Below are 20714 nucleotides of genomic sequence, written 5' to 3' on the forward strand. Positions count from 1 at the left end.
CAGAGAGACCTGGATTGCTTGGAAGAACCGGAACGGTGCTTCGAAGATTCCCGGGTGGACGAAGACTTCTGATGGTCCCTGGATGAAGAGTGCTTCGAGGAATACTCCTTCGGCTTCGCCAGGTATTTCTCTGACACCGTAGACTTCTCGGGCCTACCACCAGACCCCTTGGACTTGTCTGGAAGACCATGCTTTGACAACGAAGAGCTACACACCCCCTTCAAATGATGCGGCCTAGACAAAGACTTGCTGCCTTTCCCCACTTCTGACACAGGCAATGCTGCCCAATGCTTCTTAGCAGAGGGTTCCGCCGACTACTCTCTGCGATGCCCCACTGACTTCTCTGCTCTCCCCCAGGCCGAACTCACCTCAGAAGCCAGGTACGTGCCCTTGTTAAGCCAACATGAGCCGTCGATTACAGTCTTTCAAGGTCTTCTGCGGAAACCCTGGACATATATCGCAGACATCCACAGAGTGATGGGGGTAGAGACAGTAAAGACAGTCCATATGACCATCTCCTTCGTACACCTTCATGCTGCATGTAGCACATGGCTGAAAGGGCTACCGATGACATCCTAGCCCACAAACTAAACGCATGTGCAAAAACACAAAGAAACACGAGGTGATCCTAACAGTTTGGAGACGGTTGAAATCTGAACGGAAGCCTCGGGGGCGGGCCATTTATGCCAGACGTCCTATTGGTGGGGCCTAAAGCACACAAAAAGGACGTTGATAGGACACTGAAACAAAGTTTTCCATAGGAAAACACTAAGTTAAAGTTACCAAGGTTTCCCAGCCTGACGACGGGAGCAGCATGTGAATCCATGAAAGATCCAATGCTGGAGAATGTGTATTTACTTATTACCACGCAGATATAAAGGGTATCAGACTCAGAGTGGATTAACAATTGGAATTACCATCCAATACAATGAAAATAAGAAGTTGGCCATAAAGCAAAGGTAAATATAATATAAACACATTATTTAGAATATTATGTTGTGTGACTATATTGAACTCTGGTATGATTTGAATATCTGTTTTGAATATATGGTTTTCTTAAATATCCAACAGTCCCTAATGAAGGTCAATCAAGACCGAAAGGCATTGGACAAAGAATAGTTGTTGCAACAGACGTATCATAAAATAGTCTTTATGAATAAAGACAACCATTGAGAAAAATGTATACAACTTTCTGGAGTATCATTGAGAAACAAGCATGAAAAATTGAATTTAAGTGCAAAAAGTAAATACAGTGTATTACCACGTAGGTCCTTCCAGCTGTCTGGAATACCTAACCCAGACTCACTCATGTCAATATTTACATCAGGCCACTAATGGACATCTTTGCTAGGTTTCAGTTGAACTTTCATTCCTACGCAGATGAGACAAAATTACATCAGATTGAAATCCCCATCCAAAGACATTAAGTGGATGATGGACTGTGCCAGTGCCATAAAATGTTAGATGCTTTTAAACAAACCTAACTAACATCCTCAAAAATCAAATGGTCCTCGGTCCAACAAAATAAATAGAGTGATTTTCGACACTATGTAATAAAAAAAAAATGTAGGTTGTATATGCCAGGAATCTTTGAGCTGTAACATTCACATCACAGAGATGGTCAGATCTGTCTACTACCAACTTAGGCTACTAAAATCCATCTTTCCATTTATGTCTGAATCCGACTATCCTGTGTTTGTGGGGACAATGACCAATTCTAGATTGGATTACTGTGGTACCCTTCTGTTAGGGGTGCCAGTTGCATCAACCCGAAGGTGCCCAGAATGCTGCAGTTAGATTGATATACAGTCTTTCTAAATCTGCATCGGTTTCCAGTTACCGTAGGAAATTGCATTGGCTATCCCGTCCAACAAAGAATTGAGTTTAGGACTCTTTGCCTAATTCATAAATGCATCTATGGAAGAGCACCTAGCTATTTGACTTCCAAAAGCAGTCTCTACCATCTGACAGGCTCTCTCCAGTCAACTGGGCAAAGTCTGCCAACTATTCCACCATCTCACTTCGTTTACCAGGGTGATCGATGTTTTTCAATCAAAGGGCCCCGTTTGTGGAATGCATTGTCCGGTGATCTATGGAAGATTTCTTGCCTGAATAGTTTTAGAAGAAACCAAAATAAGAACTTCTTATAAACTTCAGTGCTTCACTGCTTGAGGTTGTCTTGGAACAACAGGGAAAATCCTATGCGCCCAGATGCAGGGGCTCTGCTCGGTTCCATTGGATACATGCAATACAAATACAAAATCAAATCAACATGTTTTGCAGACCAGCCCGCTCAAATCTCGGATCTGACCTGGCCGCTATGTCTATGCAATAATTCTTGCCAAAGGCGGACGGAGAAGACCGGATAGCTGCTTTGATATTAACATCCCAGTGAATATTCCTCTGAAACGCAGTAGCTTTAGCCCCAACTGCATTGGCATACAAACCTGCCGAATGTAGCCTTCGAAGCCTGACGACTGGGCTGCTGCCTGCCAAAGGTTAAGAACAGACTGTCAGATTTTCAGAAATATCTCGATTAGTAAATTAAAATTTAAGAGTAATGTTCCCTTCTCTGTCGGTTTGAGTAGTAGGACACAGTGTAGGTAGGACAATCTCTTGATTTATGTGAAAATGCAGAGATCTTCAGTAAAAATTTATAGTTTTTCAGAATGATAAAGTTCTTGGAACACTAAGGTTTGAATGCTGAAAGGGTCTGGATTCTGTTGATTCTTCTAGCCAAATTAACTGTAAGAAGGCTTTTTTCCAAGATACCAATTTTATGTCTGCCATGGACACTAACGGTTAATGAGGTATAGCTGCTAAGGCTACGTTAAGATCCCACACCGGATGATGTTTTGACACCGGTGGATGAAGGCTAAGATGGCCCTTGAAATGCCTCTTGATAATAGGATTTGATGTGCAAGTATTACACCCTGGAGCGCGGTCATAAGCCCAATAGTGGATATACATGTATGACAAGCTTGGACGTTAATCTCCAATGAAGCCCAGTAACACAGGAAAGACCAAATAGTGCAAGTATGTATGTAGAGGTTTCAGCGAGCATTCTGGCATCCAGAAACAATATTGAGTCCTCTTGCTCGGACACTGATCTGAGGGCTTCTTGGCTGCCAGCATTCTCATATTTGTACTGAAGCCACGTAAATGAGCGAAGGCTAACTCCTTTGGTGCAAAGAAACTAAGTTCATTGATATCGGAAAGGAGTAAAACACCCAACCCTCTGTTGAGCTAGATGGTCCTGAGGCACATGAAGAAGCAAGGCCCCCCCCTTCATTCTAAGATATACAAGGTCTGAACACCAACTCTGGGTTGGCCAATCCAGAGCTATTAGAATGCAATGAATCTATGTGCAGAATCAACAGGACCCTCGGAATGAGTGGCAGAGGGAGAAACACAAAACATGCTTCGTGGTCCCACCAGATATGCAGAGCATTGCCGAAGGAGCTTTGATCTGGACCCAACAGAGATGCAAGTAGTTGGCATTTGTGGCTTCACAACATTGCAAATAGGTGTACCTTAGGAATCTCCCATTTGCAAAATATTTCCTGAAGTACCAAGTGCTTTCTCTCCCAGTCATGGTTGGAGTGAGAAATCCGTCTACCCTAGTGTTGAGATCTCCCGCCAAGTACACCACCTTGAGGCATACGAGCTGTAGGACTGCCCATTCCCAAATTTGAATTGCCAACCAACATTGAGAGTGGGAGGGAACTTATTCTCCCACTGCTTGTTGACATAAAACATGTCAGTCATGTTGTCAGTCCTTAACATATTGGAATTCTGGAATATGGGTAAAAAGGATTTCATGGCCTTTAAGATTGATAAAATCTCCAAAAAATGTATATGTCATTGCCACTCTTTCGGAGACCATAGGGCATGCGTATGAAAGTAACCTAAGGCGGCACCCCAACTGGCAGGGACGAATGCAAAGTCATGGTATGTGAGAGGGTCCCTGGAAAGAGACTCCCATCGGCAGATTTACATGATCACCAAAGTAGTTCTGATGTCAATTCAATAGGAATTTGGATGCTTTTTGAGACTCTTTCTTGTTACAATGATTCCGCTAGGAGTAGCTGGATAAGTCATCTGCCAAGGGCAGGGCTAGTATAGAAATCGCCATAAGACCCAAAAGATGTTTAAATCACCACACTGAGGGGCTTTACCGATTCAAGAAATGAGATCACACATTTTATGTCGGAATCATCTCTTGCATGAAGAATTCCCAGCCTAAACTAGATTTCCCTATGAACTTGGATGTCCTGTGTTTGGACAAGGCATGACCTTCTGTAATTGAGTGAAAGTCCCAGGTCGGAAAATACATTCAGCAACAGATTGAAGGATATTGTCGCTTTTTGGCATGTTTCTGCCCAGACAAGCCAGTCATCCAGATAAAGGTAAATATGAATTCCTTGCACCTTCAAATGCCTGCTTTACTCAATTTTGTAAATACCCTGGGAGCCGCATTTTGACCAAAGGGGAGTACCTGATACTAAAAGGGACGTACTTCCAGGGAAAATCTGAGGAACCTCTTGCGTGCAGCATAGATAGGAACATACACAGCTCTCTCCAGTTTAATGCATTCCAAATATGGGCTGGTGTGACCATTCATTTTTTAGGGGGTGGGAGGGGAAAGATTTAGAAATGAAGGGTCAAAAACTGTCAGCAGGCCTGTTGGGTTCTTTTCCAAGACTGAAAAGGCCACAGAACCTGCATCCTCTTTCTAGAGCGGGAACCTCTTATCATCCCAATTTGAAAGCGTGGCTGAACCGATCTGAATAAGAAGGGAAGACAAAGGAGAGATTGGGGGAATGTAAAGTCGAGGATCCATGTCTTGTTCAATTCCTTTTCAATTGACAAGTGGAATTTGTCATTTTCGTCCAAGGGGAGATCCCAAAACTCTTCAACGTCCCCGTTAAATTGTGTTGCCCTCGCCCAAGCGGTACAGTGCATTTCTATGTCAAGACTAATGGCTCTAGAAGCTGTATCAATATTGAGGCCTCTTGTGGTTATATAAAAGGAGGAGAAGCAGACTTGTGAGAAGTAGGCGTATGAGGAATAGAAGAACAAATTACTTACCCCTGGTAAGGTGCTTTTGACTGGATGTTCCTCCCATGTATTCCTCATCTTTGATATACTCAGATATCCTGCTTGCAGTTCGGAAACTTTTCACAGCAGAGGGCGCTGCCTTGCATCATCTCCAAACTTGTGTCCCTCAATGCCCTTCGTCCGCACTAGAGTATGAGATCGCCATCAGTATAAATGGCACGCATCGCACACGTTGCCTCAGTTATGTTTTTCCTCTGACCAGCACAGCAGTCTCGAAGATGAGAAAGGCATGAGCATTAACACAGAGGAAGGTGCAAGTCACGGAAATGTTCTCCTGATAGAAGGGTAGTATGGTAGTGGCGATGAGGAATATGTGGGAGGAACATCCAGTTGAAAAACATTACCAGGGATAAGGAATTTGTTCTTCTAATGGATTGTGCCCTCCCACGCATTCCTCATCTTTGATATACTCCCATAGCGACACCTTGTAGGAGGCTGGAAAGGGAGAATTTATTTCAGATTCACAATGTGTAAAACCGCCTTTCCAAATCTGGTTTCCTGGCCTGCTAGAGAATCCAAACAATAGTGCTTTGTGTAGGTACGCCCAAAAAAAAAAAAAAAAAAAAAAAAAAAGGTGGCGGCATTGAAAATATCTTGCACCGGCACCCCTCTCTCAAGGGCGGAGGAAGTGGCTACCTCTCTAGTCGAGTGAGCCGCTAGGCCTTTGGGGGATTCGTCCAAGCCAGATTTTACCATTGGAAATGCACAGGATGATCCACTGAGACAGTGTTTGTATCGTAAACACCAGTACCATCCTATGGCCCGAACAGGCGACAAACAGCTATCATCTTGTCTTAATTTAGAGAGCCTGTTAATATACAAACTTAACGCTCTCTTAGGATCCAGTCTGTGAAGTCTTCCCTCCTCTTTAGATTGAAGAGGGTATAAAGCAGGCAATACAATCTTTTGCATCAAATAGAATTCCGACAGCCCCTTTGGTGGACAAGAGAGGGGCAGACCCTCAAAAGCACTGTGTTCATAAAAGACTAAATGGTGGCTTAGATGACAGAGCCTGAAGCTTGTTAACACAGAGAGCAGATGTAATAGTCGTTAAAAACACAGTTTTTAAAGAAAGCATGCTGAGTTTACAGGAATTTGAAGGCTCAAAAGGGGAGCCCATCAAAAAACTAACTTGTGTTCCGAGACCAGAACAATAAATGGAACCGTCGGGAAGATATTAGTCAACCCTTTTAGAAATTGGATGGCAATGGGGACCTTGAAATAGGAGCACTGCTCTGGTGAGCCCTTAAAAAATGGACAGCACTGCCAGATAATCTTTAGCCGTAGCAACTTGAAGACCCGGATGGGTTAGATGTAGTAGGAAGGATAATACAAATGGTGTGTCACAAGTGTATGGGTCAATGTCCTCATCTCTACACCAGCTGCAAAACATGTTCCAACAACAGTGGTATAGAGATTTTGCTGCTGGCCTTCTGGCCGAAGGCAACCCCTTAATCACATCTTCTGGCCGAAAGCAACACCATAATCGCATCTTCCGGGAGGTCCTAATCTTTGTATCTTAAACTCTACGAAACTATGAGTGAAGGTTCAAGTTCCTTATTTTGGGTGAAGAATGCGACTGCCCCCACCCCTCCTCCTGCGAAAGCAAATCTTCTCTTTGGTGGAAGACGAACTGGAGAGCAGGTGGCCATTTCCAGAAGTTCCAGGTACCACGTCCTCGTGGCCCAATCTGGGGTAAATCAGGATCATGGGCTTCCTGAACTTTCTCAACCTCCTGAGAACAGTATCCGGTAAGATCGCCATACATATGGTCGCCAAGAAAAGGCTGTGGCCACTTTATATATGGGGACCATATAATATGGGGTCAAGGGGAGCAGGAGTTGCAGGGATGTGCCCCCCTCATGTTCAATCTGATAATGCCCCTGCAAACCACAAGCATTTTGTTGCCGAATATTTTGCAGGGACATCACATGGAACCCAGAGAACATGCAGAATTAAAGTGACTGGTGGAAATGCGTACAGGAGTTTAAAATCCCAATCCACCATGAAAGCGTCTCCTAGAGCTCCTCTGAGGAAATGCCCATAAGCAGAACAAGTCACATTTCCTGTTCACACGAACAGATCCACTTGAGGTGTTCCCCAAACGGCGAAGATCTCAGAGGACTTCCTGAGATAATTACCACTCTTGGGAGACTGCCCTGCCTGCTGAGAGCATCCACCGCCATGTTTTCCTCCATGGCTAGGTGAATGGCCGCTAGGAAGGTTCCCTTTTGCAGCGCCCAAAATCAGAGCTGCATTGCCACACTACACAGTGGTAGTGTGCCTACACCATCGCTCTTTTTGAGGGAATGCATGGCCACAGTGTTGTCCGTCATTATCAGGACGTTCCTACTCCGCACATAGGGCAGAAAGGTCATCAGTGATAGTCTGATTGCCCTCAGCTCCAAAAGGTTGATGTGTAGTTTGGACACCAACATAGACCAGCGTCCACTGATCGTCAGATCGTTGGTATGTCCCCTCCCCCGCCCCAACCTGTGAGGGAAGCATCCGTAACTACCGTAACCACCGGCCATGGTTGCCAAAAAGGTTCCCCTTTCAACACTTTCTCCTTGCAGGCCCACCACAGAAGATCCTGTGCGACCTTGCTGGGGACCTGTCTCGGATCAGTAATTCTGCTGGAGAACTGTGACCATTGGCATCTGAGGGCCCAATGAAGGGATCTCATCTTTCAGACGGGCTTCTGGCACCAAAAATATTCAGGATGCCATTAGGTCAAGCAACCTCAGCAAGTCAAAGGCTGGTAGATATTGGGACCTCTGAGACTCGCTTATCATATTGTTAAGGATTTCAATCAGGCGACACACACCTTGGTCTCGGCCTAGTATGCAGCACACAACTGAAATGCTTATCTTTTTATATTAATTCAATATTGAGACGGTACACCACTCATATCACACCCCCTTTTCAAATACCCCGGGTCACTATGGACCATGAACCAGGCTGGTTGGTACAAAACAATATTTATTGATTTTAAAAATCAAAAGAAATCATAGCATTTTTAATATGGGGCAGCAATCACCAATGGGGTGGTAATTACAATGAGAATGTGAGCAATGCACTGGGTTTAACCTTCTAGTGAAACATGTACACAGCACAGCGGAATAGGAACACTTTTTGGTTTAGGACAGATGGCACCCAAGTTAGGATTTCCCCCTGCAATGTCCCTCAACCCACAAATAATTGAATGGATAAACAGAAGCAGCAGGTAATCAGGAATAAGGAACAGGAAACAGAATCCAAATCTGACCTTCCCTCCCCAAATAAGAGGAAAAACCCCTTGCAATGTTATGAAATGGCACTCAGAAATGGACAAATACATAATGAATGCATGTTACAAACCTTGAAGCAAATATAATTCCTCACTAAAGCAACAATGCAAATACACTAACAATCACAAAGAATGGGTTACCAAAAGCATACAGTTCAAAAATAAGTGGAAAGTTTAAAACAGATTGCAGCAAAATGACATGTGTGAAGGTTGCATTTTTTTCCATTCCCGCCTAAAATTAGCCAAACGGTTTTTAATAAAAAAGGGTGAAATACACTAATTTGGTTGGGGTGTAGAGATATATCTCGGGTACAATATGGAGGTGAAAGTAAGTCTCTAGCTGGTAAATTGAGAGAGATATGGAAGGTAGAGTGAGGTTTGTTCTTAGCAAAATAGAGCAGTGAAAAGAGGAATCAGCTTTAAAATTGAAGGAGAGGAACACCCGTGAATATCAAAAGTTACGCTGCAGTTGTAACCCTTCACGCAGTGCACCCCTTTTCCTAAAGGATAATTTATTTAAACACAATATCGCTGATGACTTAGGATCTATGCGAGACAAATGAAGAGAAACGTGGCGCTAACACTAGAAATCAAGGACAAGGTTGCATGGATAATTCAGACAGTTTTACAAGTTAGCCGGGTAAGGATGGGATGACAGAGTAGGATGAGGACAAATGCAAGACATGTAGACTATGGATTGCTATGGGGTAGGGATGATACTTACAGTCCACTTTTAGTTTAGGATTTTGGACCCTCAAGGGTTCTGGTCACTACACGGCAGCGCGCCTGGCAAACAGCTGGGCAGTCTGGTCACCGGATGGCACTTCTGGACTGGCAATGCTGGTCACTGGATACAAAAGGTCAAGTGGATGGCAGGATGCATGCAGTTAGTGCTATCAGGATGCTTCGCCAAAACACCACAGCTTTCCCCTTTGGTTATTTGGGAATTTGAGTGGGAGTTCAGAATTAAGACCTTGCTGGAGCAGGATCAGCAATGCTTGGGTTTTGCAGTGGGCCCTGGAGTAGGGTCAGCAATGCTTTAGCCTTGTAGTTGGGATCTGGAATCTGGATATACGGATGGATGGATGGATGAGGAACGGAGCGCAGGAATGTCAGGAGGAGTGTGTCTAGAGTCTTGTCAGGGACTCCAATTTATAATGCCTAGTGACATCAAAGTATATGACTGGGGCAGGTTTAACTAAACACGCCTCTAAAAACAGGATTGGACAAGGGTGATAGTCTCCGCCTCGCTCTCAGCTGGTTGGATTTCAGGAAAATTATGTCCGATTTATGGTGTAAGTTTTACAATGTCCAAAAACCTCTCACAGTTACTTCAGCTAAAATCCGATTTTGCCACAAACATACATTTATACAATTGCAATCTCTTAGCAAATTATATAAACTGGTTACATATTTTGTGCAGCACATGCCAGTCCAATCCAGTCCAAGAGACCTTGTTTCGCCCTTCTACTGGTTTTTCACGCTTTTCAATGGGATTTATATTACTCAAAATTCTATAACTTTATACATGGGTGTGGATCATCATAAGGGACGTATGTACCAAAATTCGCATTTGCAACATGGATGCTTTTCTCGTGATCAGACATATTTTGCCATTTCTGTCCAAGGTGTCAAGGAATTCTACAAAGCATTAAAAGAAAGCACAAAAAAATCACTTTTACACTGCGAAAAAAAGTTTTGCTGCAGAGATAAAAAATCTTTAAAGTTTATTTATAAAATATAGTCTTTAGAAGCAAATGGTAGTCCTTTGTCCTGCACTGGACCATTTTTTTCTTTTTCAGTTGTAACCAACTGTCACTTCAGCCCTATGTGGGGTGGGGGTTCCCGGTTTGATGGCCCCCTCCACTTGACAGGTTAGTGTCCCAGGACTTCTATTGTCCCAGCCTGGAGTGCAGACGAATGTATGACAAGTGTGTGAACTTTCTTTGTCCTGCTCCATACAACGTTTTTCAAGCTGGCAATTATCACTTTCGGGTCCTGGAAGTTGATGGTGTGGCCCCCTTCCTAGGGGGAAGTTTCAGAGCTCTGCCAACTGGAAGAACTTTTTTTGAAAGCTTGCAAATTCAGTCCATGTGTTTTAAAATCTTAATTTTCTTATTTTGGGTCCTGAATTAAAACAAACCTGTGGAATAAAGATAGCCCCTGTATGTATTTTCACCAGCCACAAACCACTTCACATTGCTTGGTAATGGCAGGCTTTCCTTCAACAGTTAACTTTTTTAATGGGCATTTTTCTACTTTAGTTTTGCAAAAGCCCATTTGTACACATGTGTTGAAAATTGCTAGCATTTCCTTCTTTAAATTCGGTTTGGCAGCTCCATCAGAATCCCTCTCTTTGTAGCCAAAGTCATTTTCTTTAAAGCAGGAGTTTTGTCTGAAGCACAGATATATTGAAACTGACCTGGCTCAGAGAGTTAGAATCTCTTCGAACGGCTGAGCTTTTAGATACTTTTGGAAAGAAATAAACGTGTGTTCCCGTGCGAGTGAAAGTGGAGCTCCTTGTTGATTTCTCTCAGAGTTGGTTTAACAGGGCCTGTCATTCAGGAATTATGCCTGGTTTTGCTGAGGCACATTGAAATATCCTGGGCATGGTACAGCCTTTTTAGTCATAGTAGTTTAAGAGAGAATAGATGGAATTAGCATCAAAGCAGCATTTTTAAAGGGTGAAAAGTTTCATTTTGAAGGAGAATTTTGGATTTTCAGCAAAGCAGTGCTGCCTTTTTACTTTATTCCATTTATATGTTTCAGAACACAATACCACGCTCCTTCAGTGTGTCCTTGTTCTTGCCTGAAGTGTGCTTGGCAGGACTGTGCAGCCATCTTTTTGTTGCTGCAAAAATGCAGTTTTGGAGGTCCTGGTGCGCACGGGAGCCAGCACAGCCATTTGCTGTTTTCTTTCGCAAATGCAGCCTGGTGATGTGATGAATACTGTTGAGTGGGTCAATATATCCCACAATATGCGAAATGTGATCAGCTCTTAACTTGGGTGGCTAAGCTTGCCAAGAGGAAGAGTCCAGGACTGCTCCAATAGATTGCAGCTTTTTGGAAGGCGTCATGTAGGACTTGTTGAAATTGAAGAAGCCCAGTTTGTGGAGAGTGTGGCAGGTGCCATCAAGATGTTCCATAGCCTATTTGGGTAAACATGCTCTGATCAGCCAAGGTAAGGGTAGATGAGAATCCCCCTCACACGGCCACCCTTCGATTTGCTGCCACCACTGCCATCAACTTGGTGAAGACCCTTGGGGCTGAGGTGAGCCCAAAAGGCAGCACTCGAAACAGATAACTAGAACTGCAAATGGTGAATTTCAGGCACCTCCTGTGCTTGTGATGTATTGGCACATGGAAATAAGCATCATGAAGATCCAATGACACCATCCAATCCTGGAACTGGAGTATCTGCAAAAGAGTGACAATGTTTAACTTTTAATTCCAGAGGAACTTGTTCAAGCATCTCAAATCCAAGATAGGTCGCAATCCTCATCCTTTTTTGGGATCATAAAGTATGGCGAGTACCAGCCTGGATTTCTATCCACTGCAGGTACTAATTTGAGTGCACCATCCTTCAACAGGATTAGTACCTCCGGTAGGAGGAGCCGGTTTGGTTCTCTCAAGTAATGGCCTCTTGGAGGACACTTTGGAGGCCTCTTTAGAAAAAGGAAGGTAGTACCCATGGGAAACTGTTTGTTGTGCCCATGCATTGGAAGTAACACTTCACACTTCCAGATGCTGAGATAACCTGTCTCCTACCACAGTCCTGTGAGTCAAGTCCTTAATTTGCGGCCACAGAGGTTGCAAATGGCAAAGATGCTGAGGGTATAGAAGTACCCTCCACATCCTCGTGAACCACAGGGCTGTCTCCTTTGTCCCCTCAGCAAACTGTCCTCTCAGAATTCCGACAGAGGAGTAGAAACAAATTATTGACCTCTCCAACCTTGCAAAGAAGATAGTCCCCGTTGTGGCTGACGAATTGCAGCACTCCGATTTAGCGGCAGCTTTAGCAGATTGCAGCTTCTCTAAACTTTCATCCGCCTTGGGCAAAAGAGTTGTGAACCCTCAAAGGGCATATCTAGGGCATATCTAAAAGTCTAGTTTGCACATCAGGTGCAAAACCTGACTAACCATGCAAATGTCCTCAGAACGTTACTGGCAGCCATAAAGCAACTCACACTGTCTGCGTCAAGCCCAGATTGTAATGATTGACACATGGCATCCTTTCCATCCAGTATGATGTTTAGGAAGCCCTCTTTCCTCGCCCTCAGGGTTATGGTGAGCCGTCATCGGTGCCACCTCCCACAGAGTACAAGTGAACTTGGCAAAGGCACAGGTGGCATTCACCGCCTTCAGAGCCATTTTCTGTGCCAAGAAAACTCTTCCCCAGTGTTTCCACTCTTATCTCTGTCTGGCGGAATCAGAGGGTACGCCGCGCCTTTGGAGCTAGAGGTGGCTGCTTGTACCAAGCTCTCTGGGCTTGGATGTTTGGAGAGAAACTCCAGGCCCATGGAGGAAGATCTATTTTTTTTGGTGAGATCTTTATTCAAAAGGAGGGGTGGAATCTGGTTTCATCCAATTTTCCAGGACTCCATTTTGCCTACTATATGGAATGGGAATATGGGATCCTTTGCCAGACCCATCAAGGATGTCGGATAAATCATCCTGTTCAAACTCCACAGCAGCCTTACCCCAGTTAAGCTACTCAATGACCTTTGACTTCACAGATCTGTATGAAGCATCAGCCTGACTAGATCCCCCAGGTGTACCAAACCTCTCCTCTGGATAAGTGTCTAGTCCACTAGCATCCTTAAGTGTGTCAACTAGGTCCCTCATCCTAGATTCTGCTGAGATTAGCTCTTCTGGGACACCAGGAGTGCCATAATGAAGGCCAAACCGAAATACAGAGTCCTCCTTTTCCTCCTTCTCCTTTGAACTCTCACTTAAAGAAGTCTTTGTGGTTTAAAAACCTTAGACAGGTTTGATTAGATTGTCGAAGGTTTCCGAGTGCAGACCGAGTCTTAACTCGACATGGCGCTCGATGGACCTTCGAGATCTTTCTGTCCGGACTCTTGGGTCCGTGAACAGTGGATTTTGTAGACACCCTGTCAGCCTGATGTGGCGTAATGAAGCCCGAAGTCTTTTTTTCAACTTCTCCGAAGGGGTAGGTGTTGCCCCCTTTGCAAATACCTTGAGCATTTTCAGTTGGAGAGCTTAACTCTGCTACAGAAGCAGTCTTTATAGAGAAGCTCACCTGTTGTCCATCGGGTGAGATATTTCTGAAGCCATCATGAAGCAAGACACAGACTGATTCAGAATTAAAAATAAAACAATGTATTAACTTAAAAGTCAGAATGGATAAAGGCCTAACCTGCCCTATGCAAAGGTGGAATTTCCCTACCTAAATGAAACTAAGGAACGTGAGTAGTTCAACTCAAGAATCTGCCTGTATCCAAAACCTATACTTGCCCTCACAACTAAATCTGTACAATGTGTAGGGATGTCAGCAACCAAAGGAAACCCATGCTCAACGCAAAGTTCTGAGCTTCTCCCAGCTTCCGTTCAGCTCACTTCTCCAAGTGTAAAATAGTTCCACAAAAAGTTTAAAATGTACCTTAATTGGATTCCCTTCACTGTGTTTAGTCTGCTCTATGGAGTCCAAGCTCCCACGCCAAGCTTTCATGGACCACCTCTCTCTGCAATCCTTAGTGTCCTGCTCCTATAAGGTTCAATAAGGTTCCACTAACATTCCCTGCTGCTTGCACCGGCCTCCTTGCTGCTTCTCGCGTCGCCCCTGTTGCTCTCTTTCCTGCAAGGCTGGTCTCCTTTAATACACCTGAATCCCCTTGGCAGGCTGCAGGCGTGGATGTCCAATTTGCCCTACCTGACCACAATCAAAGGGACATGCCTGACCCTCTCAGCTCTTTGCAGGCATCTTCCTCGTCCCAGCACCAGAGTGGTAAGAGTATAATCTTCATTGCTCGTAGTTGCCTCTTCTTCGTCCCAGTATTGTCAATTGTGGAGAAATGAGGAGAACTGGCTTATAACAGCCCATGAAGGTTGGGAAAGCGTTGGGTTTGTCATCAATATGGGAAACGATACCATGTCTCGCCCAAGGGCACATCACTCCCAGGCCCAAAGGACCCTTCACCCAAGGTGATCATCCCTTGTTTCTCCGCCCCCAGGGTCAGGATCCAAGAGTGATGGCCTTCCCATGGCCACCTGCACAGAGGATCCAAGGGGGTTAGGAGTGAGAATACCCTCAGGTTTCTCACAATTTCCTCAAGGAGGATGATGCAGAGCGACAGGACCTTCGCATCATTGCGCAATTTCTTGAACCGGCGAGAACAAACATCACTCTGGCTCTTGTCCTCTGAAGATTTAACTTTCGATGGAGTGGTCGAAGCAGATTTGAGGGATGTGGGAGGTGAGGGGGGGATGCCTGGCCAGGACGAGTTTTCCCTCCCTCTTTTAAGGCCTTCACCGTCATAGACTGACAGGTGCCACAGTCATCGACTTTGTGACCCGTTCCAAAACACCAAAGACATACTTGATGCAGATTCGTTATCAACATATTCGAGCCGCAGTCATTACATCTTTAAATCCCATTTTCGTGGTAGAGGTGGACATCAAGTAATTTCAAGTGTGCAGTTAAGTTGAACGCTGAGGCGAGTGAACCACTTCGAGCTAGCTGTGTGGAAAAACTAAACTAAGGCAACGGGCGTGTTGCGTGGCCTTTATACTGACTACGTCCTTCTTGAGAGCTGACCGAGGCCGTCGAGGGACATGGGATCGGCGATGACACAGCGCCCTCTGCTGTGAAAAGTTTCAGAGCTGCAAGCAGGATAGAGTATATCAAAGATGGGGAATACGTGGCAGGACACAGTCCATTCGAAAGGAGAATTTGAGCAGGAGAAGGCACACGAAAGGAGGTCATCAGAAGCACTCTTTGGGTGGAGACTAATGAGTGTCCAAGGTGTTCAAAGCGGGCAACCAGCAATGGCCAAACCAATAGAGTCAAACGATAAAAGGGTGTGCTGATAGGCCGGTGGTGAGACCATTTGCACTGAAGTGCTTTTTTTGTAGCATTTTATTTATTGAAGTGCGTGCAATTTTAAACAAATAAAATCTCAAAAAGAAGGCTCTTGTAACAGTCACTCTGCTCTCCCTTGTCTAAATTGACTGAGAAGCAGTCCTGAAATAATGGACCCTCATTGTTACCAGTTACGGTATCGTGAAAAATATAAAAAATACTTTATTATAAAAATCACATAAAAGACATTGTAATTCATTACAAACTTTCAAACCACACCAACATAGGTTCAATTGATTTACAGTACACAGACCTCAATATAAATATTCAGATGTATCATGTAAAATACATGTTTGAAACAGCACGAAACAAACATTTATGCCCGCATAGTGTTCTTGGAACTCTAGTATGGAGTAGCACATAGACGCTTATCAACAATCCTAAATACATGTTTCTATCCCAAAAAAGCCCTTCTACGATGCACATTCCTCAGGGGCCCCAATAATCCACAATCGTGTAGTGAACTTCTTGTTGTATGAAAAACTTGAACTTCAACATGTTTACTGAAAGAACCCATCTTCCAAAATCCTTCCAGGGTTATCTGAAAAAGTAGAAAAGTGATATACTTAGTCTAAATTTAGTCTATTTAATGACTGGACTAACACCTCTATACATCACGCTATATATGCAAAAATGTACCTGGAATTTTTGCCTTTGGACACCAACAACCATAAATGTTGAATCCACACCATCTTAGTATGTGTGCTTCTGATTAGTCGTTTATCAATTGGCTACTCTGTTAAAGGAACCCATAAGAACCTTTATTTAGTTCTACACTTTTGATCAACTCTCTGTTGATATATACTTCTAGAGTGAAATAAATGCTTACCTATGATCAATTTACATGAGCTGAAACAATCAGTTTGGCATTGCTCCACTCTTCCAAAATACTGAGTTGTAATCACCTGAAAGCTAAAACAAAAATAGGTGTACTTCACTGTTATACAATAAACCTAAATGGGACCCTCAGGGGGTAGAATCCCAAAATAATTATCCCTATTGCTGCTTACTTGTAACAGATATGAAGTGCCATGCTGAATTGCTTGGTTCCAGGTCGTTTTATTAGCGGTGAGAGCAAGAGACAAACAAATGGCTGCCGCTATAAATATGAAAAATGACCTTCATGATGATTCAGGTTCTCTTAGTCCAGGCTCTGCCTCTTTCACAACTAGTGTGCAGGTGGGCCAGAAAAGCTGGCTGAAAAAAGATAGTGGTCACTAAGAAATTTTGAAGGGGTAGGGATCACATCACACACGAGTCCCTCCGCACGCAGGGCCAACACCTTACCCCTACAGCACCAACGTTCGACACCCAGTTCCTGTGTTACCGCCAATGGCGGTAGAATTTAAGTGTATGCTTACTGTAGGGGATGGCTGGGTGGGTGTTGTGAAGGAGGGAGAGCCTAGATTAAGAGAACCTGAATCACCATGAAGGTAATTGTTTCATTTCTCTTTCGTCCTGCCTCTCCCTCCTTCCCAACTGGTTGGGACCAGACCAGTTGGGTGGAGAAGACGGCATGTACGGCATTCAGGCAAACAAGTTGTGGAGCACCTCTTGCCCGAATTTTGCATCATTTCTAGAAGATGTATTCATAGCATAGTGCTTGCAAAAAGCAAGCGGGGTAGCCCAAGTAGCCGCTTTAATAATAACAGATGTCTACAATGGGAACAGGACTGAAGTCTCTGCAGAGTCGCAAGCCCTTTCATATCATAGGCCTTGGAGATACAGGAGACAACCCATCTAGCAGTGGAAACTTTAGCTGCCTTATTGCCAGGAGAAGGACCCCATAAGTAATGAAGAGCTCATCTGCTTTTCTGAAGGGCTTGGTCCTTTCTAGATACAATTTAGAGTTCTTACAATGTCTAGGTTATGTAAGGTTTCCTCGGCCACGGAAGCATGTGGCCTGGGAAGAAGAACGGGAAGACATATTTCCTGATTCAAATGAAAATTGGAGTCCAACTTTGGTAGAAAGGAGGGCACCATATGGAGGACTACTTAATCCTCATGGAATACTATATAAAGGTTCCTTGGAGGAGAGAGCTTTGAGCTCTCTGATCCTTTTAGCCGAAGCAATGGCTACTAAGAATGCTTGTTTCCAAGTTAGAAATTCTAATTCACATGAGGCCATCAGCTCGAATGGTTTTTGCTGACAAAACCATGTGCAGATCCCACTGAGGTGGAGGTTCACAAATAGGGGAATGTAAACGTAAAAGGCCCTCGAAGTGCCTTTGAATGGCTTTTTTTTAAAGAGAGAAAGACTTATGTTCTCTATTTAGGTATGCACCAACAGCCGTTAAGTAATGTTTTCAAGTGTCTACTTTGACACCAGTGGAAACTAGAAAAGACATGAAGGACATAACAGTATCAATACAAGCCTCTAGAGGGTTATGGTCTTGTCCAAGGCCCAGTGACAGAACCATAACCATTTGCTACGATATCGCCTCTTAGTAGAAGCTTTCCTAGAAGCTGACATGGTTATATTTTGCTTTGGCAAATGTAAGTGGGAGAAGGCCAGTTGTTCAGGATCCAGGCCTTCAAGTTCAGCAACTGAGGGGTGGGATGAAGAACCCACCCTTTCTGTTGAGTCAGATCCCTTGATGATGGGAGATCTAATTTGGAAGTCCCTGCTAATTTCAAGAGGTTTGGAAACCAAATCTGGCGAGACCAGAACTGGGCTATTAGAATCATTGCTGGATTCTGTGACATTTTGAATTTGAGCAATATTTTGTGTATCAATGGGAGAGGTGTAAACGCATAAAGTGCTAGGTTCGAGCAATCAAGATTTAGAGCATCTCCCAGGGACTGAAGACCCTGACCTTGCCTTGACGCGAACTGAGGATATAGAGAGTTGTGCTGGTTGGCAAAGTGGTCTACTGATGGATGGCCCAACTTCTGAAATATCTTTGCTACTGAAGGTTTCAGCTCCCATTCGTGCGGAACAGACTGTAACCAGCTCAGTGTCTGCTAGGACGTTCTTCGGTCCCTCCAGATGGGACGCCAACAAGAAAATGTAATTCTGAATAGTCCAATACCAAATCTTTTCTGCTAGGAGACACAGTGGAAGGCAACAAGTACCCCCTTGCTTGTTGATACCATTGCAGTGGTATTATCCATTAGAATCTTCACCACTTTTCCTTGAAGGGAGGGAAGAAACGATTTTAGAGCGAGAAATATGGCTCTTAGTTCCAGGACATTTATGTGGTCCTTTTCCTGGGAAGACCAAAGACTGTATGCCGTTACTTACACAATGGGCTCCCTAACCATACTCTGATGCGTCTGTTGTAATACCTAATTAGCGAAGAGGAGGCTGAAAAGGAGACCCGATTAACATGTTCTATGGGGAGTTTCACCAGGCTAGCAAGTCCTGAACTTGCTTTGGAATTTGAATTTCCTGAGAATGCAACAGCTGGTTCCAGTTGCAAGCAATATGCCACTGGACTGTTCTCTTATGGAGCCTTGCAAAGGGAGCTAGGTTTATACAAGAGGCCATTAGCCCCAAGAGCATTTGAAACCACCAAGCGGTTAGAATCTGATGTGTATTGGACTTTACAATGGTTTGTTCAATTGCTTCCACTTTTTCAGGGGGTGGAAAGGCTCTGTGTAGAGTAGTATCTATTACTGCTCCAAGGAATTGGATCCTTTGCGAAGGGATGAGCTTGTATTTTGCCACATTTATGGAAAACCCTAGGTTGAATAGAATAGAGTGTGGCATGTTAATTGCATCTTTTGAAGCAATTCTTCTGGCAATTCCTCCAGAGACTGTGCTTTGAGAAGCCAGTTGTCTAGATAAGGATATAGATGTACTGTCCTTAACTGAAGGTAGGCATGCCACTGACCCCAGATTTTTCGTGAAAACCCTGGGGCAGAAATGAGCTCGAAGGGTAGACATGTGAAGTGGTAATGAGACCTTCCTATGGTGAACCTCTGGAATGGATGGTGATCTTTCAAGATGTGAATGTGAAAATAAGCATCCAGTAGATCTATAGATGCCATTCAATAGTTCAGATGGAGAGGCTAGAACCTGCAGAATGGGCACCAAATGGAAGGTTTTGATTAACAGAAATTGGTTGAGATCTGAAAGGTCCAGAATTGGTAGGATCCTGCCGGTTTTCTTTGTCATCAGTAAGTAACAGGAATAAAAGTCCTGACCCAATTCCTCTTGAGGAACCAATTATATCGCTCCTAATGAAAGGAATTTTTGGATCTCTTTCAGGAGATCCGGGGACGATTTTTGGAGCTTCGGAGGAGAGGATGGTGGAATAGCCAGCCAGAAGGGCAAGACGGTAACCATGCTGAATAATATTCAGGACCCATTCCTCTTGAGTGATGTTTTTCCAAAGGGGAAAAAAGTTGGACACACTTCCTGATACCAGGGATGTGTGCTCATTGATAGTAGGAGCGGAAGCTATGTACATGTCTGCAAGGAAGTCAAGTAGACTTCTTTTGTTCTTGTGAAGAATTTGAGGCAGGGTAAGGCCCCGACTCAGATTTGGTTCTATAGCTTCTCTTTGTAGAAGAGTAATGAGACTTTGCCAAAGTGGCAGCACCACTATTTCCTTGAGGACATGGTTTGAATGATTTAAAGTTTTGGTGATCGGGTTGTTTCACCGAAATTAAGCTAAGGGTTTTGGCAGGCGTGACAAACACCTTACATTTTAGGACCTCTTCAGTGGAGAGATCAAACAGTGTCTTGCCATGATCAAACTGTCTTGCCATCAAACGGAAGATCAAGCACCTTCTCCTGTATATATTGGTGAAAGGAAGAGGCTGACAAATAAAACGTGTCTAGGCATGCAGACTGCAGTAGTGACTGCTCTTGCTGTTGTGTCTGAGGTCTTTAACCACTTGAAGCTGCTGGATAGCCGCTTCTCTACCTTCCGAAATCCAAAAGGAAAACTAGTCAGAGGCTTCCTGAGTGCGCATGTCTGCAAAGCATTCGAGATTTTCCCCAATTAAGGATATTAAATCCTGCTAAAACTATAGCAGTGTTTACCTGCCTGAGTTGTAAGGTAGCGTAAGTGTAATCCTTCTTACCCTGAGCTTCCCATGCTTTTGCATTCTTATCAAGAACTGAAGCTGAAGATTTAGAAGGGCCTTTTCCCTTTGTGCCTAGGGCAGCTGAAACTACCGAGGATTGTGCAGGAAGATTGCCCACAAGTATGAAAGGTTCCTCCTTAGGCACCTTGTACTTGTTGTCTAGAG

General features: G+C 44.0%; 1 protein-coding gene across 3 annotated transcripts in view; it reads right to left on the reverse strand.

Annotated features, from left to right (window-relative positions):
• The window catches only part of NEMP1 (nuclear envelope integral membrane protein 1), a 984307-nt gene that overhangs the window by 87664 nt on the left and 875929 nt on the right, over positions 1-20714 (reverse strand). The window contains exon 9 of one of the 3 annotated variants that reach the window (XM_069653553.1): positions 15625-16053. The exons of the other annotated variants lie outside the window; for them this stretch is intronic. Within the exon in view, the coding sequence (XP_069509654.1) occupies positions 16050-16053 (4 nt within the window). The 3' untranslated portion in view covers positions 15625-16049. Of the gene's footprint in view, positions 1-15624; positions 16054-20714 lie in introns of those variants that run through there. 3 annotated transcript variants of the gene reach the window in all.

The sequence above is a fragment of the Ambystoma mexicanum genome, chromosome 3q, assembly GCF_040938575.1.
Source record: "Ambystoma mexicanum isolate Mex_15411 chromosome 3q, UKY_AmexF1_1, whole genome shotgun sequence".
Lineage (NCBI taxonomy): Eukaryota > Metazoa > Chordata > Amphibia > Caudata > Ambystomatidae > Ambystoma > Ambystoma mexicanum.